This window comes from Coturnix japonica, chromosome 1 (genome assembly GCF_054131305.1).
Source record: "Coturnix japonica strain WE chromosome 1, WE-NBRP24, whole genome shotgun sequence".
Classification (NCBI taxonomy): domain Eukaryota; kingdom Metazoa; phylum Chordata; class Aves; order Galliformes; family Phasianidae; genus Coturnix; species Coturnix japonica.
Genome location: NC_140663.1, coordinates 32,060,829 through 32,088,062, shown reverse-complemented (window position 1 = coordinate 32,088,062; position 27,234 = coordinate 32,060,829). Strand labels below are relative to the sequence as shown.

Here is a 27,234-nt window from a genome sequence, read left to right as displayed (position 1 = left end):
GGTGCCTTTTTTCTTCTTTTTTTAAACACAGCTCAGTGCTGAACTCCAGCCTCATGCTGCAAATACATCTGCGTGGGACTTTTCTTCCATCTTCCATCAGTTTTCCAAGTAATGGCTTCTCATTTTGGGATGGACAAACTTGTGTAAGCTACAAGCCATATTAGCCCTCTACTCTTAGTGTGACTTTCCAGCGTCTTTATAAGGGGAAGTGACTTCTGCCTGCATTTGTGAGCACTCCAGCTTGATTTCTTTTGCTGTTTCTCACAGCTATCTTAAGCAGAGAGCCTTGGTTACACCCAATCCATGAGGCTACTTTCCCCTGATAATGCAATATCTATTATTTCGCTCCAATTAGAATTGGAGCTATCTCTGAAGAACACTAGCTTTTTTTAGCTGGAAAAGAATAGGGTATTTTTAGTGGGAAATTTGACAAGTGTCACAAAAATAAGTTATAAATGCAACTTTTCAGAGCAGCTGATGCAACATGCATGACAAAATCTACTGAAGCAGTAACAGAAAAAAGTATTGTCCTTCATGCTAAACTTACCTAATTTTTTTCCAGACCCAAATAGTAAGATTTGTATCCACCCTTATGTTTTTCCTTTTATTATTTTTAAGCTGTTCAGCAAGAATTATATAAGACATAGATTTGGAATCTGAATGACGACAGTCAATGCTTACAGACTCATAAGAGTTACAGTGAACAGTAAGTACTACCAATAAACACTGAAGATAATCAGTATGTTTACAAGTGTTCACTTTTTAAAGGAAAACCATCTCTAACAATCAAGCATTATTTCTAAGACTGATTCTTCAGAACCGGACAGTTTCTGCATATGTGCAAGTAGAGCAACCTATTGCCTAAAAAGAATACTGGAGAGTGAGAAGCTTTAGATTTATCACGCTGACTGAAATTCCCAGCAGCCACTGTTGGCAATGAATTTAAAACAAGTAAGTCTTAATACTTACAGAAATCTGAAGGGAATCTCCAATTATAAAGACATAGATTGCTGATTTTCAAAAAACGAGACTTAGCTCAAGATATTGGCATTTTTGAAAAGGCTTCCTACTGTTTTTAGAACTGAAAAAGGCAAACTGAGCAAATAGACATGTCATTCATTCAAAGAGTTTTCAAAAATATAACCTTACCATAGGGAGCCCTTCCAGCTAAAGGGTTTATTAATGGAGTTGGATTGCCACTTCCTTCCCTTCTGTTTCTGTCTGCTAGTGCTGGAAAATCTGAGAGGTCCAGTCCTGTCACATTTTCACTTCCATCTACAACAAAAGCAGGTATTTTAATTTTTTTTGTTCCCGTTTGGTTTTATTTATTTTCTTTTTTCATTTCATTACGCACAAGATAAATCTTGGATATATTTTCTTGCTTCTAATTGATATTTTTACTCTTACATTTATAACTATCACAAATACATACAACATCTGTATTATGACACTAGTCTCAAGGACATTGGGACTTTCTTCAAACAAATGTAGCCAGCAGTACTTAGTAACACCATTTGCTCATTTTGAATTAGACAAGATAGAGGAAGACTATCAAAACCACAGCACTAGGATAGGTAACACATTTAAAATGTAAGGAGCTATCAAGGAAAGATTTCAGAGAAAATAATCACCCATATCATCAACAAGGAATTCTTTTCCACTCAGATAAGGTAAGACAAGGTAAAGTCCAAACCACTGCAGACACAACGCAGTACAAGTAACACAGGAAGATTTTCCAGTTTGCAGTGATAAAACTACATGGGTGAGGAGAGCAACAGGGCTCTATAAGGATGTCACAAGGCCACAGGGATGCCAAACCCCTCAGCTGAGGCTTCCGTGCTGTGACATCGGCAGCACCCCTTGGTAGGCAGCCACCAAGCCAATACCAAAGCACCATGAGCCTACAGCACTGTTACATGAGAACACTGATCTCTTTCTAACTCTAATTAAAGTCAGGTGAAGAGTAATTCCCTGGGAAAAATCACAACTAAAACAACTGACCAAAAGGATCACTTCGAGGTCTCTAAAAACGCTGCCCTGTTGTGTTTATCCTCCGTAATGTTTGAAACTTTTCTTCTCCCATTTCCTTTCCAATTCCATAAGCTACTTTGCATTCCTAACTGAACAGACACAATTTCTAGTCAAGTGACGTACAGTGATTATCCTACAGCAGACTTGTACTTGGCCTTTCAGAAGTATTACAAGCCACTGCTCTAAAGCAATAACAACAGATGGCAGAGCACTGTTTTTGTTATTTTATGCTATGGGAATTTAATACACTTTCCCCACAGAATCTTGAAACTAGAATGAAGTACTTTTTCTGCATTAATGTCAGGTTTAAAGAATCTGCTGAATAAAAGCGCAGAGTTGCTCTCTAAGGGCAACACTTCTGTTCAACAACTGTATTCAAAGTATTTCTAACCTTATCCAATCAAAACCAAAATCTCTCTATTGAACTGCGAGATCAGCACAAATTAAGAGTAAACTCACCTGTTCCATTAAAAATGTTACTTGATAAGGAGTTATTCATTCCAAACGCCTGATTTCTGTTCATCCCAAATCCAGACATACTGTGAAAAAAATCCAAGAAGTCAGAGAAAAGAGAATAGAGACTTTCATAATTTCCAGTTGAAGGCATCAAGGAAAAAAAGCCAAAGGCACTTAAAATATATCATCTTATGCAATCCACTTTAGCCTAAACTCAATTTTTTATCACTTTCCCTCATACCTTTGAAAATTCTGAACAGCAACAAGCACTGCTGAATGAAGACAACTGAAATGACTTTGAAATAACCTGCTTTTTAAAAATAATTATTATTTTTTAAACAGACACAAGTTCTTTGACATCTGTCAGCCAACAAGTTATGATAAATGTGCATTTTACTTGGTAACTTCATACATAAAAATGAAATAATAGTAAAGACAATAGCAAAAAGTCAGATTAGAAAGCATTCGTTTGAGGGTGGAAGCTGAATCATTGATGGGATCAAGTTTGTCGTGACTCAGTTAAAAGCTGGAAAGTTATTGTATGCAACCATCACAACATACAGTATCTGCCACACAAGGATACCAGTTAAAGTATCACACAGACAAGTAAATATACTTGAAGATATCTAAGAATTAGATAGGACTGCTGTGGTCTGACAAACACCTTAATGATTTCTGCATGTTCATTTGTTTTTAAAATAACTAGAATTAACTAGACCAAGAATTCCAGTGATAAGAAAGGTTTTAGGCTCCCAGATGCGTATTTCCTTACACTTACTTGTAAACTGTTTGTTAACCTGTGTTACCTCAGCTTTCGTCATGTTTTACTGATGTAACCAAGAAAGACAACGTTAAGTATTTTGTGTGTTCAAAGATCTGAAGTCATTCTTTGCTCCAAGAAAAGGAACAATTCTCAAAACAATTCATGGAAGTCACATAATTCATGTACCTCTCAAGGAAATAAAAACTTTTTTTTCAAATGTCATGTCATCATTTCATTAAATATAGTCAATTAACAACTGGACATGTACTATACTTTTGTAGGCTAATAAAACATGAAGTAAGAACTTGGCATTGTTCTAGTAATATGTCCTTCTCAGCTTGTAAAAACTGTACCATCATTAACATGAGCTATACAATGCAAACAGCAAAAGAAGAGTTTTCATTCAAACGCTCCTACAGAATGGAATTTCATTATCTCTGCCCTACAGCTGGATGTTGTTTAAACAAGTACTTCCTATACATCAATCTCCAGAATCATTATTCTCTGCACATATATTTTTTATCCATGCTGAAGTTTTACAAACAATTTAAAATATAAAATTATCTTTTAAAATTATCATCTCCTTTGCTTGCTGGTACATCACAGGAAAGAAAAGGCCAAGACACGACGGCTGCTCTTTAAGAAATGCCTCCTATTTTACTGTGTTATCCCATAACATCAGAAGCAGATGTTGGTGGTATGGCAGTGGGGGCTGAACCATTCCACCAATATTCTGTTACATGTTGTTGCTGTGTGACAGAAGGCAGCAGAGGGGCAGTCTGACACAATGGCACCTGAGATGGAAGCACGGATAAGCAAAGGTGTGGAACTGAATTCCTCCATCTGGAATAAATGGCTTCCATTGGAACTTGCTGAGTGTTTACGGAGACCAAACAGTGGGTGTGAGCACACTGAGGCAGTGAGTGGGTCACCTCAGCTGGTGCAGATTTTGACAAGCATGGCATGCAAGGTCTTGCTCATCATGGGCAAATATGCATAGCTAACAGCGGTGACTATGTTGAAAAATGGTGTTTTGTAGCTGAGAATTTGCTCCATCAAACAGTGTTGTTATACTCTCTATATCTGTTGTAGTTTCCATGGAAATAAAATAGGAGGCATTACTTTCAGAGTGGTCTCTGACCAAAGTCTTCTCATACTCCAAGAACACAAATTACTATTATCAAACCTCTATTGCTGTGATGAAGAAAGAGGTTACTTTTGCCTACATCATAATGCAAAGATACAGAATTAAGAAGACTGATCAACTTTCAGATAACTGGCATCCATTTTTCTTCATTTGATTAGTAAAAATACTACACTGGGTTAGAGGTAGCATTTGATTGCCAGGAGTGTATTTGAGCTCAGTCCCCTAGCATAGGGCATGAAGCGAGAAAGAGGAATGACCTGGGAACACAGGGATCATGAGGTTCCGGAAAGAAGTCTGGAAAACAGTCAGCTGCATGAAGCTGATTACACACTATGTAATCGGAATTGACACACATTTTATTACAAGGTTATCAATATAAACTAAGCATAAACATATCAACAAGACAGGTAAAGCACAATGATTTCTGATGCCACAATCTTGCCCAGAGTTAGAAAAAAAGAGCAGAAGTAACTGAGAAAATTCTGGCATCAAAACAAGCGCCTTGGATGAGTTGCAAACCACTGCTTTCCATATTATTCCAGAATTTAAAGTAAAATATGAGGTCTCCATTGTGTCCAAATCAGTTAACTATTCTTACAGAACAACAATTTGAAACAGTTATTCTGGATTATCTCTTGACTAAATTCTTCCCAAACTCATAGATGGAGAGTTTTCAAGAAGATGTATACATACAAAAACCAAAGTCTGTTTCAAAAATAAACTTGGGAACATACTAGAAACATCACATACTTTAAAGAAGGAATAGTAGAAATTAAGTAGTCAGAAACAGAATTTAGCTGAAAGGCTTCAAAAATGGCTGCACAACCACTGACAGCAGCTTGGAAAGTTAGCATTGAGAGACTGGAAGACGCAAAGCAACACTTTCAAGTTTTATTCTAATGGATAAAAAAATAGACTTTGAGAGCAGAACTTAAGCATGCCCATGGCTGCACAGGCATGGTCTGACCAAACAGCCTTACCTGTTCACAGTAAAAGGTTGTCGAGAGGGTTGCTGCTTTGGCATACATATTATGCTTGGAGAGCTTCTGTTGGGGCTGCCTAACCCTGAACTGCTCATGCTGTTTGTCCTGCTGGGAATTCCAATGCCCTGACCAACCTGGGAGTGGTTCATCATATTCCTAGGATTCATAGGCAATATCCCCCTGAAAGAGAAAAACCATCCACAGAGATGAATCTGTACAATAGTATTTGGTTACTCATTTAAATTACTCATGTAGGATACACTTAAGAGTTGTAGCAACTTAATTTGTGCTTAGACTCAACACTGTATGTTTGGAGTACTCTCTATAATTAACGTAGTTTTGGATTTCTTCAGAAACACCAGATGACCCATTGCGTACCAATCAAGTCCTCGGTCAGGTTCAGATAAATACTTAAGTACTATGCTTTTGAAGAGGCGTTACAACTCTTATTTAAAGAGCACTTCAGACCTACTACCTTAATATTCTCACACTGTAATACAGCCATATAAAAACATTTACCATTTGTTTACCAGAACAACTGAAAAACAGACTCTTACATTCTGAAGCAGAATTTGCCAACAACTTTACGTCCTTTACATACAAAATCAAACACTGTCTTAAGTTAAGTCTTATCCTACCGTTTTACGGTATTACTTACCTAACACAGGCAGTGGTCAATAAAAAATTACTGTTTTTCTTTTTTAATTAATCAGTCTAAAAGTAGCTGTGGCACGATACGCAGAACATTTAGTAAGTGCTCTGCCGAAAGACACAATTGCAGAAACATTGGCTATCAATAAATACCTGCTCGGAGATGGAGGCGTGTGAAGTGACATTGTTGGTACCCCTGTTGTTGGCGTTACGTGGCTCGGTAACTGAGTGCCTTGTGATAAGCTGCGATTTAACTGAGGGGTATTGTTGCTCATTCCCCTCATTGGAAGGCCTAGTGCACCTATTGAAAAAAAATTCAGAGGGGTGGAGATACATAGCGATCCGGAACAAAGTCTTAGCCATCAGGTGTGGATGGAAACAATTTATGCTGACAACCTCAAAAAGTGTAAAGACTGTAGGAAAGTGCAGCGTAATATGAAGTCCTTGCTTGCGTACTACAAGCCCAGTTACCTCACACATAGCCCCATTCTTGTCAAACTCGAGAAAGGCTCTTTAAGTCACTAACAAGATTTTGTTTCCTTTGAGATGTACTCTGAATAGAAGAGGGGGAGCTGTGGTTTTGTTGACGAGGACATCTACATGGAAATCCACATATTTAAAAAGTCGGTGCTCTGAGAAAATAAACATCTCCACTGAAGAATGAGGTTATTGCAATTGAATAAATGGATACATATTTGGCCAGCATCTAGAACGTCTGTCTAGCTTGTCAAAAAATATGCAAACCTATAACTAAGAAAAAATAAAACTAGGAACATTTCATAACAAGGCTTTCAGGGCATCGGAATGAATATTTTAGGACACTTCTTTATAACGTCTGAGTTGCTTCTTTTTGTTAAAGCAATTTCAGTGTCCAAAGTCAGGGTAAACTTAATTTTTTGAGGACTGAAAGCAAGTAGAATTTAAGCATCCTCAACTAGGAATTAAAAGCACACAGGGCTGGTTTGGGGGCTTGCTTGTTTTGTTTTTTTTTACATTGTCATAAAAATTATTTTCTATGCAAGCATTTGGGTGCTGTGAAATTACGAAAGTACTTTTATTAACGCGCGATAAAAAGAAACCATCTCAGTTCAGAAGAACAAAAAACAACCAGTCTCAAAACATCAGAATACTTTACAGAGCTTCTGATTGTTTCAACGTTCCTTTTCTGTATTCATGAAGTTTTAAAATTATGTCCAAAGACAAGAGAAAGCCATTTAGTGCAGCAGATCAACAGAAACATGCTTGCATCTAGAACGCGATAGCTATAAATAACAGTCCTATCGCTTTGGTGTGAGGCTGCTGAGGAAGCCTCAGAGAATTTAAAACCTTATCTTGCAGACAAAAGGAAGAAAAATTAAGACGAATCAGCACTCTCCAATGATAAATCACCCCTTCAGCAGAGCTGAGTATGCCAGCGTATGACATGATGAAATACTAAGAACGCAAAGAATGGACACAGCATACGCTCCAGTTATTGCTATGGACGAGGTCCGAAGAAACCTCCCAGTTGCTCAGCTCTCACTCTTGCAGAAGCTCTGCCTGCCCTGGTGTTCTCCCTCAACAAGTCTGCAACGAGCGATTTGGATAACACTCCACTTTATCAATTGAGATTAAGGAGCGTGACTCACTATAAGAAGCCTCCTAAGACTTCATTAATTGCTGATTATATCAAGGTGTTCGCTGTAAATATTTTGGCAATTTGCTGCATCAGAATAATTTCAATGAGCATAAATATATATTATAAATAATATTTCACACTAATTAACAACTAGGTGGAATTTAAAAAAATAAAATGGTAAGGAAAAAAAACAAAACATGCTCTTCTAGAGATGGCACACTGAAATAAAAGTGATTACTGTATTCAGGTTGATTTTGTGCAAGCATTTGTTCCAACGCAGTCAGTTTTTCACTAATAGCGTTTCTTCTAGTTGTTGCTTTTCTTTAATTAGAATTTTTAATGAGTAGTTCTGCTCCTGTATTCCTGCGGCTGGCAAGTAAGGGCAGTTGAAATATTTGCCATTACAAAGAAATCCCAAATGAACAACAACAACAAACCAACCAAAAGCATCCAAAGAAACCTTCTCTTATGCTTTCTTTTTCCATACTTTTCATTTACACTGAGACAAGACATCTGTCAACTGATTAAATGGTTATTTTTTAATGCCTACAAATTAAGTTTAACTTAATTCTTTAAAATGACATCTTGCTAAATGATGGACAGCTATCAATCTAAAAGTACCTGGACAGAAGCTTTGTCCCTCCCAGAATGTTTTAATCATAAGAATTTACACAAATACAGCAGTTTCTCCATATTTGGAACCCTGAAAATAGTTACTCCTGAATTTTCAGCAGCACAAGTCTGTATGCTCAAGAGATTGTGTCCAAAACATGACAAACAACTGGACTGAACAACAAAGTTGATGAAAAAAATATTCACCCCTAAAAATAATCAGCTACTTCAGTATCTTATGCAGCTGAGCCTGAAAGGTTCAGCAGTGTCAGATTAGGGACCCAAAAATCTAAACCTGACTCTTGGACTGGCCAGAAAGTCCCAGCAGGGCAATCAAATACCCACTGGTATGACAGAGACACTCATCAACAGCCACAGGGATAGTAAAAAATAAAAGTAAACAAATCACTAGACGTTTTAAACTGTGTGAAGGAAGCCTAAATAAGCTATGAAGGCCATGCACTTCGGAGACAAAGCTTTTAGTGTGTCCAAATTAAAACATCCACACTCTAAAATATTCTTAAGACATCTTTCCTTAGTGCCTGAGTCAGATGGACTTGGCTAGAAAGCTGCAAACACTCAAAAGCATGGAGTATTGAAAGATGTTCACAAGCCTGTTTTACTTGTGAAACTCTATGTAACTCAGGTGCTCTGAGTCACTATCTACACGTGCCCCTCGTAACTACAGGGGGGTTCAGCTCTTCACTCCAGCACTTACATCAGGTCTAGCATTGCACAGTGTTACTGTTTCTCAGTATGTCTTCATTAGCAACAGTATACACAAGACTGGCAGATGCAAGGGGAAAAAAATCTTCAAGAGATAGAACAAAACAAACAGTGGACGGGCAGGAAACAATCTTCCTGGCATACTTCTTTGCCAAATATGAGTTGCCAAGCATATGGGCAAGATTTAATCCGCTCCTATAAGCCATGAAGTACAATTTCCTTCTAGCCCTTAGATGTTTTTCTGAAGGAGGTTCGGTTTGACCCAGCTCACCTTCCTTAGCTTTTCTTCAATTAATTCAGTCCCAGACGTTCTTTATAAGATGACTGTATTTGGATACTTAATGGCTATACAGTGTCAATATGTGACACCTTGTATACCAAACACTGCAGAAATGGATGACAGACAATGCAAAAACCACATCTTCCAAGATAAATGAAGTCACACATTGGACAGGACAGAGTCTTCTTTACAATCGCCAAAAAACCCAAACCCAACACGTTGCCTATCCAAAGAGCATGAAACTAGAACATCTAATAGAATCAATAAAAGTAATCCTTACTTTGTTGCCCGTATAAACTTGCCCCAAACTGAGACAGCTGACCTGATGTTGATGGTGATGCCAGCATCTAAAATTTGAAAAAAGAATAGAAGGTTATTATAGACAAAGAGATCTGGTGGTAGCTTGCTCTGGAAGTCTGCAATAATATATTATTCTGCCATAAGAGAGACTAAAAATCCCCATTCTTTTTTTCAACCATCAAGTTTCAGAAGCTCCCTAAAATACCTGCACAGTAATAAAAGTACATTCCATGTCAACACATCCAAATCTGCATGTAGAAAACCAGACTTTCTTTAACTTACAAAAGAAAAATAGCATAGAGGAAGAAGATGCAGAAGCTTTCAGTTCTCCTACTCTTACAGCTAACAGAGCCATCTTTACAGAAGGAAGAATACTCAGTTATTTAAATCAGATGAAGGGCTTTTCTCTCTGCAAAACAAGCATCATATGCACAGATCTTCTGTTTAATTCAGTAACAGCAAGTTCAAAGTTTCATATTGTCAGTTGTAAAAGCAAACAGTGGGAAATGAGTGCTTAGGTTGCAGCTGCTGTTATAGAAACAGATTTACACAACAGGCAAGATTCAAATACTGAAATTATAACACAGTAACCCCTAAAAAGCAAGTATCATGCCTGTAAGGCACCATATGAACAGCTAGGGTGTACAAATATCAGATGAAGTAAAGTTTCCTCCTTCATCGTGCCCACTTTAGAGATAACGCATTATCAATTATTTCCATTAAAATCTCTCATGTCCACTTCCAGACACCACACGTGAAATGTGACAAACTGAAGGCTTTCGAGAAAAGTAAGATTTAAAAAAAAAAAAAAGTAATTAAAAAATCTGAGTAATCTTAAGTCCAGTTAAGCACTGGAATCCACAGCTTCCTTCTGCCAGTATCCATCACTGAATGTTTTTAAAGAATCAGACTGATGTTTGTCAACATTAAGCCTGGCTGGTTTAGCCTTGGAGCAAAAAGGAGTAATGAGCTGACCTGACCCATCCTGCTCACAGCAGAAGTGTCCAGCTAATTGTCTGCTCTGGAGGAGGCAAATGCAGATGGCAGGAAAGAGGAATAAAACTTGCAGGGTAGACACTAAATATCAAGAGCATTTTTGATGTCTATAACTTACATCAAGTATGTATGGCTTTTTAATTACATACGCAAGGCATGAGAGGGAAAAGTACGGTGGAAAATAACTACTGTCAGAAAATGTATCAGAAACATTACCTCAAACTTGTATATGCTCACACTATTTGTATGTTTGGTAGAAAGCAACAACATCAATAAACACGCACACATGCATACATGAGAGAGCTGAACTACCAAGACAAAAACCTCCTACAGAAAAAAAACTTATAGCTAAAATAGATTCCAAACCAGATCCATGTTCTCCCTTCTTACTGGAGGACTGGCTGCAAACAAAAGAACACTTTAAATAAGCAGTTGCATCAGCAAGTGACGTGGCCAAAGAGACATACGTCTGTAAACAAAAAAGCATTGGTCCTTAAGGTCTAACATGTACATGGTGTGCATTTCTGACTTGAGTTAGCCTGGCCTAGAGCACCTGACCCCCTGGTTTGGCTGCACTATTGTGAGTGGAAAATATTTGCTGCACTCCAGGAGCATCTCTTCAACTCAAAGTAGGTTGCATGCATTGTTCCATTTGCTCTTATAGGAAAAGTAAAACTCAGAAGGACTTACAGAGGAAACCCTTATGAAAGGCCAGAATAAAGGCCAAGTATTAACAATGGCATGTCAAACAACTCATTTTAAGGTGGACATGAGAGATAACAAGACTCAAAAAGAAAATGTATATTCAGGGGATCTGTTCCAGGCTGATCAGATGAAGTACTTCTTAAATCTCACAAAGGAGTATCTTGCATGGATTTCTCTCTTATTCTGTCTCATTTGTGTGTAATATGTCAAATATATACATCCAGAATAGTTCTGACATTGTAATACATCACAGGAAACACGTTTTTCAGTTGTTAGGAACCATTTACAATCATGCCTACTTTTTCTATTGCTTTCATATTACTTACAGCAACAAAAGAATAAACTAGCCAAAATTTGAACGTTTGCTCCCAAATCCTTTTTTACACACCAAACCTCTGAGCCACTATTAAGTGTCCTTGAATTCTGTCTACCAAAGATAAAGATTCAAAGCGAATGCTACTAACAGTTCTCCCAGCATCATTTATTTCACCTGGCTGGATTATCAGCCACATGATAAGAGCCGTTTGGATGTGGTACTCAGGGATATGATTTAGTATAGGGTTTTTAGAGTTAGGGTTCTGGTTAGGCTGCGGTTGGACTTGATGATCTTCAAGTTCTTTTCCAACCTGGGTAATTCTATGATTCTATGATACACAAAACACAGCAATTCTCTTGGATCACACTTAAAGGGTGTGCAGTTCTGCTGAGCACATACAGAACGCCATTCTCCAAGTTGGAGTATTTAAGTTTAATCAATTTCCTGGTGGTCAATAGCTACAAAACCCAGCTGTGCCAAAACATGGCATTTCTCTATTCCAACACAGCATGATTTAACTATGCAACTTATTTCAGGTGGTTTTCCTCTACACGTTGTTTGGTGATTGAGGGAGCCTAAGGCTTGCATTTCCCACAGGGCCATGAGATAATGCAACAACCAATCCCTTGTGCAATACCAGGACTGCGTTTTACTGCAGTAGTGCTCTGAAGCACAAGCACCCAGCACAGGCACAATGACAGACTGAGGTGATCAACTCAGATGAGAACAACACTTTGCTCACAAGTTTCAAATGGTCGCAGTGCCTTCTGACCATGTAAGGTTCTGTTTTTTAACATGAATCATCTGATTACTCCAGCAGATAGATGAATTTCTTTGGACTGGTCCACATAAAAACAATCAGTAAGTCAATAATATACTATCAGACTATTTACCACTCACTGCAATGAGGCAAATTTTATCATGACTACTTTCACTACGTATTAATGGATTTCCTGCAGCAAGTTGATCCAGAAATATGAACAATCCTGAGAAAAAATTCCTTGAATTTGGCAGTGCTGCAAAACAGTTGCTGCATTTTCCAGCAGGTGAATCCAGGCCACAGCCTCCTGATGTAGCAGCACCTTGGCATGGGGAAAAACAACCCTCCTGCAAAGGCCACCATGCCATGTAGTTACAGCCTAAAGTCACTTTCTTTAACACAAAGCAAGCAGGCCTCAATCTGACTCCAGAAATCCAGTTCCTAAAAGCATAAGATGTTAGAATAAGCAAATAAGTGTGTGAGTAATATCTGGCTTGATAAATGATGGCTTTCTCACAGTTGCAAGCATCAGCATCATTTCATATTTGCACTACTTTATTTCTGGTAACTGCCATCTGTGCTGCACTATTTAACAACAAAACAGCTGACCTACAGCCTCAAAAGGAGAAAGTGTTATAGCAACGTGCACAAAAACCCCAAGCCAATGAATAACTAACTGATAGACATGACTTCCTATACCCTGGACAGTTCAGTATGCAGTATTATTAACAGTCCTCTACATTACAAACTGGTTTTTAATATGGCATTCGTAAAACTCACATTACAACAAAATTTATGTAAATCCCCAAATTGGAGGACAATGAATAAAATTTGACATTGTAGCACATGGATGTGCCAAATGATTACTAAAAACTTGTTGAAAGCCATGAAAAGAAATGTCATAATATATGACATAGGACAACAAAGCAAATATTTTGTTCTAACCCAATATCCACTCATATACTGAAAGCAAAACCAAAAAAACCACCCACAGACCAAGTATGTAAAACACCAATATTACAATATAGTCTGTTCGGTAAACTGAATTGCTGTGTAAGAGATAACAACTTTTCCCTTCCACAGGAGGCAGAGGATTTTATCATGGGGTTAATCTGACTCACAGAACCGCTTCATATATTAATGCTGGCACGCAAGACCCATCCTGTATCGCTGATTTACATGAAGATACGATTAAATATAGCTTTTAGACCAAGTGCTGAAACACTTATCACAGTCAACCTTTTCTCCTGTAAAAAAACAAACACAAACTGAGCAGCGTTTGCAATTAAATACTACGGTCATCAACAGCAAATTTAATTTTGGTGATAAGTGATGTGCAATAAATAATTAAATTAATTCAGATACATGTTTCTCGCAAACTGTCTGACAGAATATGAAAACCTGTTTTTCTAACTCTTGTGTTCAGTCACCCTCTGGGAAGGTAAAATACAACTCCATTCTTTTGCACCTTACACTTCAAGGAATATATTTCATAAAGCGAGCACAACAAACAAACCCACTACTCAGTCAAATCCTCAAGTATGGTCACACATATACTTTTAATGCATACAGTAATACTTGCTTTCCATTTAAAATAAAAGATATTTAATTATTTTGTCCTAAATAAGCTTTCATTTTTTCCCCTTAACAAAACAAAGCTATTCATATTATGGAAGTTATCTTAATATGTTAGCTCTATTAGACCAGTCAGGATTAGCTCCACTGCTTCTGCTGCTCTTTCTGATACTAAAGGATTCCATGGGAATTCTTAAATGCTTCAACAACTTTAAGTGCAGCATCTGAAGCTAAATGATGACCAACTAAGCCAACAGATTCTCTTTCAATGACTAAGGCAAATGGCAAGCAAGATGCCTTGGGAAACAAGACATTGTAGTTTTCCTTAGAACCATAAAGAATAGTGTAAGAAAGTCCACAGCCAAGCTGGAACAATACAATAGTGTTCAGCAATCATAAAGCAAAGCTGCCTCCAGAAGAGTGATTCCCTTCCACAGTTTGTTTGCCAAACCTAGAAGGATTCTACTCCCAACTATAAGACTATATACATACATACATATATATATATATATATAAAATTATTATTTTTCCAAATTTCTTTAATGGAAGTTTGCAGGAAAAGGCTTTGATAAAATGCTTTTGACCGCTCCTTTGTAACATATCATCCTGTTCACTAGAAGACAAAGATGCCAACATCTTCCCTTATGCAGCCAAGTCTGCAACTATCTCATGAGAGAAATTCACCTGAATTTAATCCACTGTGGACGTGCTTCTGCCACATAAGGAGGGAAGAGTCCTCTGGAAAGTGGCCTCCCAGAATCAATAACCCATTTCACTGTATTCAGTATCCAAATCTGAGAGCTTCTTTCTTTAGGAAAGGTATTGTCATGTAGCCAGATTAAGACCTGCAATGAGCCAAACCTAATCTGCAGGTTTGATGTTATTTGTTCAAGTTATTTAAAATATATTTGATTTCACAAGAAGTCACATTTTGAAAGAACTGGACTGCGTAAGAGCTTCAGGTCTCAAATGAGAAAAGTCCAGAATCAGTTAAGACTAATATTAAAGTTTTTTTGTTTGTTTTTAAGAAAGGGGTGGAAGCCCACTAAACTAACCCATTGGAAGTGCCAATCACTCAAACCCTTTATCATCTGTTGAGCAAGTATGCCAAAAAAAAACCCCCCAAGTACTGCCAAAGAACTTCTGTCATAAATTGGGCAGATCTTCATTAAAAGGCACAGCTGTGTACAACCAAATTCATGCCTGCAGCCGACAGCAAAACACGACACTTTAAAAAAGAAACATACATCTGTTTTGGAACTCCTTACCACAGGAAGAGGCGGGTGATAAAATGGCTTCAGAGATGATAGGACAAACTAGTTGAAGAAAAGTCTACCACAAGTTTTAGTAGGTAAGAGGATGTCACTTGCTTTGGTTTTTTGTTTGTTTTTTTCCTTACAGAAAGATCAAACTGAAGTGATCTGAAATTTATTGCCATTATTTTGCTTCATTTGAAGAAATTAGCTTCAAAAGTAGAATGAAGTCCTTGAGTCACAAATTTCTATCACTCTACCAAAGCAAAAACAGATGGACCCCTATCCTTAAAGTGATCTTGTTGACTGGAGATGCAGATCAATTAGGTTTGCGACACTGGCCACAAATAAGATCTGCAATTATTTTGTGATCACAGCACGCGCCTTGCTGCCAATTCAAGTTACAGAAACACATTTGCTTTAAGCCAAAATTAGAACTATTTTTTAACAACCGTTATATTTTCAACCAGTCCAATACAAATAATTCAGCAAGGCTGGTTATCACACACTAAGTGCAGCAGAATTCATAGAAAGAGCATTCATGGATATACTGTGTTCCACTTCCCTACTTATCACAGCAAGGTTGTGATGACTCACAGCAAAGCCACCCATTTAAAGAGTAAGCACTAGATTGCTGGAGTAAAATCAAAACAACGACTGCTTTGTGCCTCCCCCCAAAAACAGACCCAGGCAACAAGCAGATTGGTCTATATGTAACTGTGTGGATAAGTAAATGCAAATTCTTCATTTCAAATAGCATGCAAATCCTAAGTGTCTGGATATATATCCCCCAGTGAAAAAAGGCAAGTTATGAGAAAGCTTTTTTGCTTTCAGCTAAAACGAGGCTCTGAAATAAAAATATCTCCTAAATTCTTTGCTACTACTTGTTCTCACTTGTCAAAAGTCTTCAAGTCTTAAGATATCACTTCAAGAGGCTCTACTCAGTTCACTTTACCTTCAGGTAAAATAAATAAATAAATAAATAAATAAATAAATAAATAAAACAAAATCAGCCAAAGAAACAAGTCACAAGTTATAGTAACTTGCTATAGAAAGTAAGTGCTATAAGAATTGCTTATGAAAAGGCATAAGGCATACAATGCTTCCCCCCCAACCCCCATCTTTTCCAGATAGCTTCTAGATGCTTTTTCAACCCTAGTAAATGAAAAACTATTTCTTAACACAATATGATAAAAAAAAAAAAATCACATCTCTAACTTAGGTGTTAAACTATGAAGAACTCCTGTAAAAACCCTCAACCCAGTAAGACTGTGTTTGTGACATCACTGTATCTGACCTGAAGATGATGCCTCTTCACAGGAGGGTTTCTGGCTTATGAAAAGTAAAGCAAAGGCTCCAAACTCTATGCAAAGTATTATGCTTGCAATAACTTGAAGAACTTTGCAGGATAAGTGAAGCATGTGACTGATCAGAGGTTCATATGCATAGATGGTACGTTGGAGGGAAAAAAAGAACTTGGTTTTCTTAAAGACTTGTAGTTAAAACCCACCACCCATTAAACAAAGCTTTACCTACTCTGAGTAAAGACATAAGAAACTGAAAATGAAAAAACACAGAATGATTAACATTGCAAAAAATTACATGATGCACAGACAAGTCTATTGTATAAAAAAAAAAAAATTATACAATTTTGTTTTTCTCAATAAGGACCGCAGTTACAAAGAGATCGTGTGCACTAGACATTAGTCTTTTGATTGCCAGTTATATAAGTTATATAAGTGACTGTAGCCTCATTTTCCCCCAGAGATCCTCTACCTTGATTTTTCTCCACGTTTGCGTACCATATTTCCATCTAAGTGTCAAGTAAGAAAGACTAAAAAACATTTCAGGGTCAAGAATGCTGGAAGTTTTTCCCCCACAGGTGTTCATAGCGCTGCATCCAAAGCCTGAAACACAGCTCCTCATTAGCTTACTCACTGGAAATTCTGAGCAAACTTCTTTTTGTCTGTCAGTGCTAAGCGTTATCCAAACACAAACGCGGTCAAGAAATTTACTGTGTCCTCGTAAAGAGAACACCACCTTTCGTAGAATTTCAGTTCAAAAAGTATTTAAATCCAGTTATTTTTTATTGGAAAACATTTTCTAAAGCTGCAAAATTGGTGGGACAGCAACAAGAAAACCAAGACAACCATCTCTGCAGATGTTCTCATTTGTTGTGAGCCAAATAAAACAACAAAACAAGACATAATATATACAATATACACTTAGCTATACATAAGCGACGGTGCACCAGACAGTATCAATATCACTACTATGTATTTATTTTTATCAACTTTTTAAAAAGCACGTAATAGTTTAAGATTTTATAAGCACAGACTCAGGAAGTTGTAATGGTCAATAATGAAGCTACATTAAAAAAAAAAATAATAAAAAGATCCCTTAAAAAGTATTAAGAAACAAAACTTTAAGAAGCTTTTGCAAAAATGACTCTTCCATCTCCTGTTGGTTTGACATCACTCTTCTCTGCCAACAGCAGCAGCTTCTATTCCCCATTTTGTCCACTTCTCCCATAAGCTTTCAGGATTTCTCATTCCTCATTCCTAGTGACTGGAACACCCACCTTCCTTCTCTTGAAGTCCCATTCTAAGATCCACTTCTGCAACATTGCCTACAGAAAGAGTAGGCAACTAAAACACTCTATATCAACAACGCATCAAGCATCAGCTTTCACTGTAGATTGTGCAGCACAGCGTCTCGCTTTACCCTTCTGACCACATCCTAAATGACTTCTCCCTAAATGTATCAAATCTAGTACAGGGAATTTACTAACTGAGAACCAGTAATAGCAGTGTTGTCTGGGAGTGCTCCCTGCACCTCTACTCTAGGTATTCACAGACAAGAAAGCATGTTCAATGTTATACATATTCTGCTGTGCCTGTGTACATCTGTGGTACACACATGTATGTAATGGACATACACAGAAAAGAGTAGTCTATTTTTTTTCCATTGTAAAATGTTCTAATCATTTGCTAGCTCACCTGAACTTTCTCATCAAGCTCCTCAAAACATCTTTAATTAAACAAGGTGGAACGAATTGTTCAAGCATTTTATGGTTTTGCTTAAGAAGCCATGACAATAAAACTATTTCCACCTATCCTTGAGAATTCTGATTAAATTTAACTAACAGCTTATAGAAAATGTTTATGTTTACACAGGTCAAAGCATGTAACACCACTTTGGTATTAAACAGTTATATGCATTACAACGGGAAAAATATTTAAGAATAGCTGATTTTGTAACTTTCTTCCATTACAAAAGGGAGTGATTCATAAGTTAGACTACTTAAGCAGATCAACAAGATGCGCAAGGCACTGTCAAAAGTGACCACTGAGGATGAAAAATGCAAAAACACAGCAAAAACAATACAGACAGCAAGTAACTACTAGATGTAATCAATGATCTAGTTTAAGTTACAAATACAGTTTTCAAAGATGAAAAAATAATGCCTGGTCAAGGCTATCATTGAAGCTTTTTGGGCATAAACACTAAAACTAAAAACAATTGCCATTGAAAATAGTAATACACAGCTTAAAGCTTGATGAAGCCTTTCCTTACATACATTTAACATGCTTGAAACTACCTCACTATTAAAAGGGGGAAAACAAGCTTATTCAACTTACATCTTTTTCTGACCGATGTGGGAACATCGATGATTGGCTGTAGTACATGTTTTCATCATGGTAGTCACCATCAACCCCCTCTACAAACTTCTTCCTTGAAGCACCAAACATGCTGTTTGTCACCTAAAGAAAAGAAATGATAAGTAAGATTGAGCTTGCTACACGTTTCAATGTTATACTTTTAAATTACATGTATGCATGGACTGTTAAAAAAGTTATTCTAAAAAGCTGAAAATTCCTCTGTAAATCTTGTACAGATATTGCCAGGGTAATGACTCATCCATCCAGGATTTTCAGTGATAGAAATACTTACTCCAGAAGGCACTAGGATGGGAAGTGTCCCATCCCAAAACAAAACAACTTTCTACTTGACCCTGCACACTGAGACCCGTGATGAAGTAAGAGCAGGTTGAGCTTAACCGCACTCAATTATGACATCAAGACTGGCAAAGTTATTGCAGGCACCCATAGGAAAACACAAGGTTTTATTCTGCCTTTAACTCCCCCTGAGGCACTTGTGCACACACGCACAGCTGCTAAGTCAGGAACTTGAAACTGAAGAAAGAGCAACCATGCAGCTGTTCACAGAACCCTAATTCATGAACAAATTTCCTCCCACAGTAAGGTCATACAATGTCACTACAGGATCTACCGCATACGTAGTGCATATTTATGCACCTGACTTATTTTATTTATGTAAAAACACACACTGCTGTCAAATTTCTAGTCCGTCTGGCTACAAAACAGCGTGCCCGCACAGAGCAGGCTAACCAACAGGTTAATGTTCAAACCAGCTGAATGGCACACTCCGGGCCCAGTTCCTTGTATGGAACAGAAGACTGGAGAGGGGGCAATGAACAGGGGGCAATCAAAGCTGAGCTGCGGCACAGCTTCAGGTGGATCTGTAACATCCTGAAGATAAGGAAGGGAAATTGCAGCTTATGAAATGCTCTGAGCCTGAAGACTTACTGTCATCACTGCTGACAGCATTAGCTAAGCATCAGACTTTAAAAGAAAAGCAAAGCGTCCTTTTATGCTACCTTGGGCATAAAATGACACTGACCAAATTTCAAAACACTTTTTCTGGTCGGCTGCAAAACCCCCTTATCCTCACTGACACAAATTTATGCTGGTATTCCTCATACTGTGGCTTATTCACATTTCACCTTTACCGACAAAGATTTCTAAGCAGTGTTTGGTAACAAAGGTGCTCCCACACTACGAACAACCTACCTCCACAATTTCAAAGTCACAGCACTTCTGAGTCTAAGTGGGGCGCGTAGGGTGCACACGCTATGGCTACAAGCACAGAAATGGCCAAAATGTTCACCTGAACAAAACATCAGTTATACAGACCACCAAGGTCTACTGCAAATTAACAATCTGTTACAGGTATATAAAGGCACATAAAGGTACTGCATGTCTTTTCCAGATGAAACTTGCTCTTTTTTTGTGCTATGCCATAAAACTCAAATGTGAAGTCCCAAAGTGCTCGAACATATTCAGCTGACTTTCACACTTGTAGTGAAGCTTTCATTACACTATAAGCATATCCCACTGTGCTAATCCCCTTACAATGCAATTATCACCTACCAGATGGAATGGAGCATTTAACAGGCTAAGGGGATTATCTTGTCCTTTGCTCTGCCTGAATAAAGTGTGGAGAAAAGGGTAGATGGCTTTCACCATTGCAAAAATGATAATGAAGTGTTGGGGTGAAGCTATCCCCCAGCAGCTCAGCTTATCAGCCCACCACAGCTTTTGAAAAGGTAAAAACTCAGTTCCTCACAAGTCCCTAAGGATTTGTCAGAACTCCTAACAATACCTGGGATAAGAGATGACTTTTTTTGTTGTTCATTCTAATGAAAAGATGTATCAGAAGGCTAATTTCTTTTTTGAAGCTACCATCAGTTGACACAATAGCATAAAAATATAAAACTTGTGACCAAAAGCAAATCAACAAAGCATATACTGTAAGGTACAGACATAATACGTTATTCAGAACTGCAGTATAGGAGCTATAGGTGAGAAACAACAATTCGGTCTCTGACCCGGTAAAGCTTTAGGTCTCATTTCTCATTTTTTACACATGGTTGGCTGCATACACACACAGCCACCGTAAAGGCTTTTGAGGCACTGGGATAAGGTCACAGCTTTGATTCTCGGACTACTTTTAAGGCTGCTACAAACAAGGATGCCGGTGTGCCGGAAGATGAAATCCATACATCGAAAAGCTGGAAGGTATTTTTATGCTGTCTTCCAAATTAGAATTGCCTAAGAGATTATTTTCTACGGTGATAATTGTATGAGAAAGCGGCCCAAAAACTAATCAAGATTATGCCCAGAGGACTGACAAAACACACCAATACTAATATGGAACCTTACAACTGCACAGTTATTAAAAAGAAGTGAAGAAAGCTTTTCATAATTAGAGGGATAAAATATTGATATTTTCATTGGCAACCCACACTGGTAACTAAAAAGACAGGGCCGACAAAATGCAGGGAGCAGAGCAGTGTTATCAGGATGCAGCTGCAGGTGGGACAGGGCAGGCCTGAAGGAACCCTGCCCACCACCAGTAATCAGCTGCAATGCAGTGAAGCTCTTCCAGAGCTGGGCAGGGCCTTTCTGTGAGCACTGACATCTGAGGGAAGTGCTATGGGCACTGCGGGTCCAGTTGGCAGTTGCTGGGTCTCAGCAGGGTTTCCCTGAGCTAGTTGTTGTTGGGGCACACATCCACTACCCAGGCAGCCACTGCAGACCAGTGAGCTGGATTAAAGGCTGGAGCTGCAGCTGCCATACAGAGACTGCTTAAGACAGTTCTTAGGCGAGCACCAACAGCCAGTTTACCTGCTTCCCAGCAGAAGTTGGTGACAGAAAGCAGCTGGCAAATCTCTGAGTGAGAGATCCTATCCTGCAATGTGACAGAGGGGTTATGCAAAGACACAGGATTTGCCTATAAGGTAGAAATTACTAAAATCTCTGTCTTAAACTGCAAAAAAGATCTTTCTAATTCCTTATGAAGTGATGCTATGGTTGCATATTACATTAGTTGAACAGCTTGAAGCAAATACTTTAGTTTTAAAACAAATGATAAATAAACTGATTCTGTGGCTGCTTTGCAGTACTACTATAGGTAGCACCCAAGGATGGCTCAGCTCACTCATGACCTCAACAGTGGCAAGTCAAAACTAGAAGGACAATGTAACATCTCCCTGGAGAATGAATGTTTTTGATTTTGTACAGAGCAGAAAGATCAATCACTGAGTTACAACTGACTTAACTCCTCATCATTGTAAAAGCTGAAAACTATATGAAATAATACAAGTTAAAAAAAAAACAAACCCCTTTAGGAGTTTGGGTAGCATCTCCTCTGTCCTGTCCCTCAAACCACAGCAGTGTTTGCCCACATGCACACTGCAACTGTAAGAGCACAACTCCAGGTTACAGTCTCAGCCTGATGCTATGTAGCTTCTGCCAAGCTACTGCCCAGGGCTTCTGATGTGTCTGTTTAACTCTTAGCAAGCAAAGTCAACAATCTGCTCTATTTTTATTTCCCATTACAAATCAATGCTTTCAAATAAGGTAAGATACTTGAAACGCCTATAAAAGAATGTCTCAATGAGCCTTTCAGTGGAAAGCAAGCGTCAATTCAATTAAGTATCACAAGTCACACACTGGTAACCACCAAATCAATCTGCAATTTAAGTCAAAACAGAATCTGTAATTCCATCAGTTGGTACTTTTACAAGATAACATAAATCTTATTGATAGGAAAAGCTAACAGTTATGACCGCTCTTCTCAATGTCAGAAATAATTCCGATTTGGCACAAAGTGGAGCTGATACACAATAGAATATAAACTACCGTCTTGTTAACGTATTCCTCATCCACTGGTGGAATATGTTAAGAGTTGCTTAAAATCAGGATGAAGTACAGAATGTACATGAGCACAACACTTTAAAAATGCATATATCATTTTCAGGATGAAAGAGAAACGGAAGATGATGTTGGGACACCCCTCTTCCCTCATTTAATTGCACATTCACAACCATTCAGTTTCTCCGAGGTGATGCTAATAGAGCATTCTCCATGTTCACAGCATGGTAATCTTTCAAACAACTACTTTGTAGTAACAACTGTACATAAACATGGAAAAAAGAGCATTACACTCTATTTCTTTTATACGTAATACAAGCACATGAAGGAGATAAAGGACATTTAATTATTGTTTCAGACTGTTCTCCACTTGTATTCTCAAGAATGGCTACCTACAAGCTATATTTTTCCAAGGGTTTGCTGGAGTATAGCAACACTTTGAGAAGCTTCACTAGAACCATCCATCTCTGCTACACACGGACCATGCGAATGCAACACACACTGCAAAATGTGCAGCTCGCTCATCTGCTGAAGAAATGGTTTAATGATTTCATCTATCAAGAACAATGGATACTTGTTTAATAATATAGAGCTGGTGTTACATAGTCAGTACCAAAAGAAAAGTAAACAATATACTACTACATTCCACCAGCTATACAAAACGTGGGCACATTTACCCACTTTCTTTCTTCTTGCTGCCTCGTCATTTGAAGGATTTACAGTACACTGAAGCTGGGTTCTAAACTAGATTTAACACAGTACTTCTGATTTAGTATTACAGAATGCTATGCAGTAGCCTCTGAAATTGCCTTCAACTCGTACGTGTCGCCACAAAAATGATTGTTTAAAAAGAAGTGCCAGTAGCTTACACTGCATGTAGGCTGAACTAAACAAAATTCAACGCTATCATAAGTATGTATGCATTGGAAAAACAGCAATGTTTGTATTATGTACCATCACACTCTTGTCTTCTGCTCACGTACTACTCCATGGACACTGTATATAAAAAACTAATTTAATACATGCTCACAGTTGATGACCCATCAAGAAAATTATCAGCTAAATGTACACTGTGTGTTTGCACATCAATGTGCGCATAATGGTTTTTACTATTTGGGGGCTATTCCATCAAATAAGAAATAAATAAGAAATCAATCATGCTAAGAAAGCAAACTATAGAAAACAAATAAGCTGCTTAAGTCCCTACACTTTTTAGGGAAAACAAAATAAAACCTAACAAAGAAGGACTTAAAATAACAGAGAGGCAAACTTGAGTTTCTAGCAAATGATTACAGTACACCCTTTCATGTTAACAAAACATCAGTCTTCAAGGACAACAGTTGGAGCCTTAAAAAGAAGAGATTCAGCTGCCAAGTTTGTAAACAAAGCAACAAACCCCACAAATTACACATCAGTTTCAGTTTACAGATCACCTGGGTCTTTCAGCATACCCATACCGGGAACAAGCCCTTATTTTAATAGGAACAGTAAGAAACTGTGCTAATCAAAATTACAAGAAAAATTAACGAGGTCATGAAACAGTACAGAACCACAGTGTTGTCTAACTCAATTCTGTGCAGATAATCATCACATCTGCTTCCAATATTCTCATAACAACTATAGTTCTACAGTGGCACTTCTCCCAGACACTCAAGGTTTATCCTGCAAGTCCCTCTCCACTAGAATTTGAGCCTCAGCCATACGCAAAACTTCTCCCTGGAAGACATCAGAATGATAACTTCATCCCTCATTGTGAACGATAATGCAATCGGTTGTGTAACTCAGAAATGGACTGGCTGACAACTGCTTGCAGTTTTGACTGCAAGTTGATTTCACAATTGAACATTTCAATCAGTCAGATGGGCTGCATCAGAGATTATTTTTCTGCAGATACAAGTTTTGCTGTATGCCCAAATCTACCTTCCCACAGAAGATTAAATATATTCTCTTATTCAGCAAGTTAATCTATTTGAATTTTACTTCCAGTTTTATGATTAGACTTCCCTTTAAATAAGCGGATAAATAAATAAATAATGCAGGAAAAGGCATTCTACCCATTTGGAAAGTCTAGAGCCAGGCTATGGTCCCTATGGTCAAACTCACACTATATAAATCTGAATCATAGAATCACAGAATGGCCCGGGTTGGAAGGGACCTCAAGGATCATGAAGCTCCAACCCTCCTATCACAGGCAGGGCCAAACAACCTCAATATTTAATACTGGACCAGGCTGCCCAGGGCCCCATCCAAATACTAAAACAAAACCGTGAAGTAATAGAGAAGTAATAGGCTACCTAAGTGAATGACAGTCCTGTGGCAGAGCAGCAAAGTCAGACTCTGTAAGGGTAAGTGCCTGTTGCCAGCACAACAGAAGTCACCTCAGACTTCCAGGCTCTGCAGCCTTCAGCTCCAACTCCAAAGAGCTCAGACAGGTGTGGGTAGAAGAACCACTACCCATAATGTGCAAACACAAGATAATATTTACCTTCCTCAGATGACTCACCGTTCCTGTCTTTTTAGCTATTTCAGAGCAACTTCTTGACTTAAGGTTACTCATTTGTCAACTGCTACAGCACGTTAAGATACAATCCCACCTTCAGATATGAAACCAAAACACTACTGCTTGAAAGTCAACTATCCAAACTGCATTAGTAGTCACACACTGAGTCACTGTCACTACACAGACCAAAGTGTTGTGGTTTTTTGTGGTGGGTTTTTTAAAAACGTTGTGTTTTTTTGGTATGTTTTTTCTTTGTTTGTTTTTCTCTAAAAGGATAATTTTAAGAAGCATCTGACTTGAGAAATAATGCCAAGGTGCACAGAAGTTTCAGTGAGGTAAGAAGGCGTATGCATTACAAAGTCTAAAGAACAAGAGGTTCCAAAGATAATTAATCACAGAATACCCCTAGTTGGAAAGGATGCTCAAGGACCACAGAGTCCATCTCCACACAAAATCAAACCCAGTGCCTGAGAACATTGCTTCTTCTACTCCACCACTTGGGGCCATGTGCACCACTCTTTGCATCCCATTCCATGTCCACCACCCTCTGGTGCAGACCCTTTCCCCAGCTGTCCCTCCCCTGACAGCTCCATGCCGTTTCCTCGGGCCCTGTCGCTGTCACACAGAGCAGAACTCAGCGCTGCCCCTCTGCTCCCTGTGAGGAGCAGCAGCCGCCATCAGGCCTCCCCTCAGCTCCTCCGCTCTGCACTTAGCACACCCAGGTTCCAAAGCATCACTTAAGCACTATATTCCAGTCTATTCTTAGGGAATCAGCCTGGAATTTGCTTCTCTCATTCAGCCTCACAGCTTTCCTTCCAAAACATGTCACCCCAAACCACTATCTATCCTTAATCTGCTTTCTTCTATTCTCAGCTGACTTCACTTTTAGTGGCCACAAACAGCAAACTTTCAGACAATATTTTGGAAATATGTTGGAAATCGTTAAGTGGAGCACACATAATTCAGATAATTAGAGAAATGAACCTATTCAAAACAAACAAACACACACACACACATCCCATTCTGCCATCAGTTCCCAAGATCAGAGCCCAGCACCTCCCTCTGCCTCCCCTCCTCAGGAGCTGCAGAGAGCAGTGAGGTCACCTCTCAGCCTCCTCTCCTCCAGGCTGGGCAGCCCAGTGCCCTCAGCCTCTCCTCCCAGGACATACCTTCCCTCTCTGGAGAATCCTGGTTATTCTAAGGATCCTGGCGTCTTTTCTATAACGTGGAGTCCAGAACTGCACACAACACTCAAGTTAAGACTGCACCACTCAGTACAGTGGAAGGATCACCTCCTCTGACCAGCTGGCTATGCTGGGTCAGATGGGTTTTCGGGTTTAATTCACCCCAAAATGTGGCTTGCCCCAGGGCATGCTGCTGACTCATGAAATGAAATACGTCTTAGAGTTAGTTATGTAACTATGTTAGTAACTTCAGCTGAAAACTCAAAGACAAGGAGGTAAAGCAGATACTAGGAACAAAAAGCTTCAGCTTGATAAAGCTGCTGCAATTTGCACAAGCAGCTGAAAACAGGGTATTTCAACAGGGAAATGCCAGTCCACTGTTGATGTATCAGCAGTATCAACTCTGGTTACTGTATTCCCCTCCACTGATGGGATGCACTGAAAGCAGGCAGCCTGTTATCAAGCACATACTCCATGGGCTGTGCATGGGCATACAGGTGAGCAGAGAAATAAAGCAGAAAAAAAAAGAACCTCAAAGGACATAAAAGGAACTCCCATAATCAGATAGGCAATAAACCAGATTTGAAATCTAATATTTTAATTTATGGAATCCCCAAACAGGATGAGCATGTTTCTTGATATAAAGTTCAGAACATCTTATGTTAAGAAATCTTTACCAGGCTTTTGTTCTTCACTGGTATCTGGTAGTCATGACTTATTCATGAACCTTAGTTTTGCTTCTTGAGCTTTTTACATTTGTTGCTCTTAAGAGCGACCAGAACAGGAAGTTAAGTAAGATATTGAGATGGACTTCTGCTTCACAAGAGAGACACACCATGCTAAAACATGTCTCCTCTA

The 27,234-nt window shown here is 38.5% G+C and overlaps 1 protein-coding gene across 5 annotated transcripts in view; it reads right to left on the bottom strand.

Moving 5' to 3' along the window:
• Window positions 1–27,234, bottom strand: part of CNOT2 (CCR4-NOT transcription complex subunit 2) — an 84,234-nt gene that overhangs the window by 18,291 nt on the left and 38,709 nt on the right. For 3 of the 5 annotated variants that reach the window (XM_015855998.3, XM_085536792.1, XM_085536798.1), the window contains exons 2-7: window positions 18,814–18,936; window positions 9,548–9,614; window positions 6,185–6,332; window positions 5,378–5,560; window positions 2,491–2,570; window positions 1,150–1,275 (exon numbers count right to left, since the gene is read on the bottom strand). In XM_015855998.3, coding sequence (XP_015711484.3) covers window positions 1,150–1,275; window positions 2,491–2,570; window positions 5,378–5,560; window positions 6,185–6,332; window positions 9,548–9,614; window positions 18,814–18,924 — 715 coding nt within the window. In that variant the 5' untranslated portion in view covers window positions 18,925–18,936. The remainder of the gene's footprint in view (window positions 1–1,149; window positions 1,276–2,490; window positions 2,571–5,377; window positions 5,561–6,184; window positions 6,333–9,547; window positions 9,615–18,813; window positions 18,937–27,234) is intronic. The other 2 variants (XM_085536803.1, XM_085536800.1) reach the window with 2 other exon arrangements.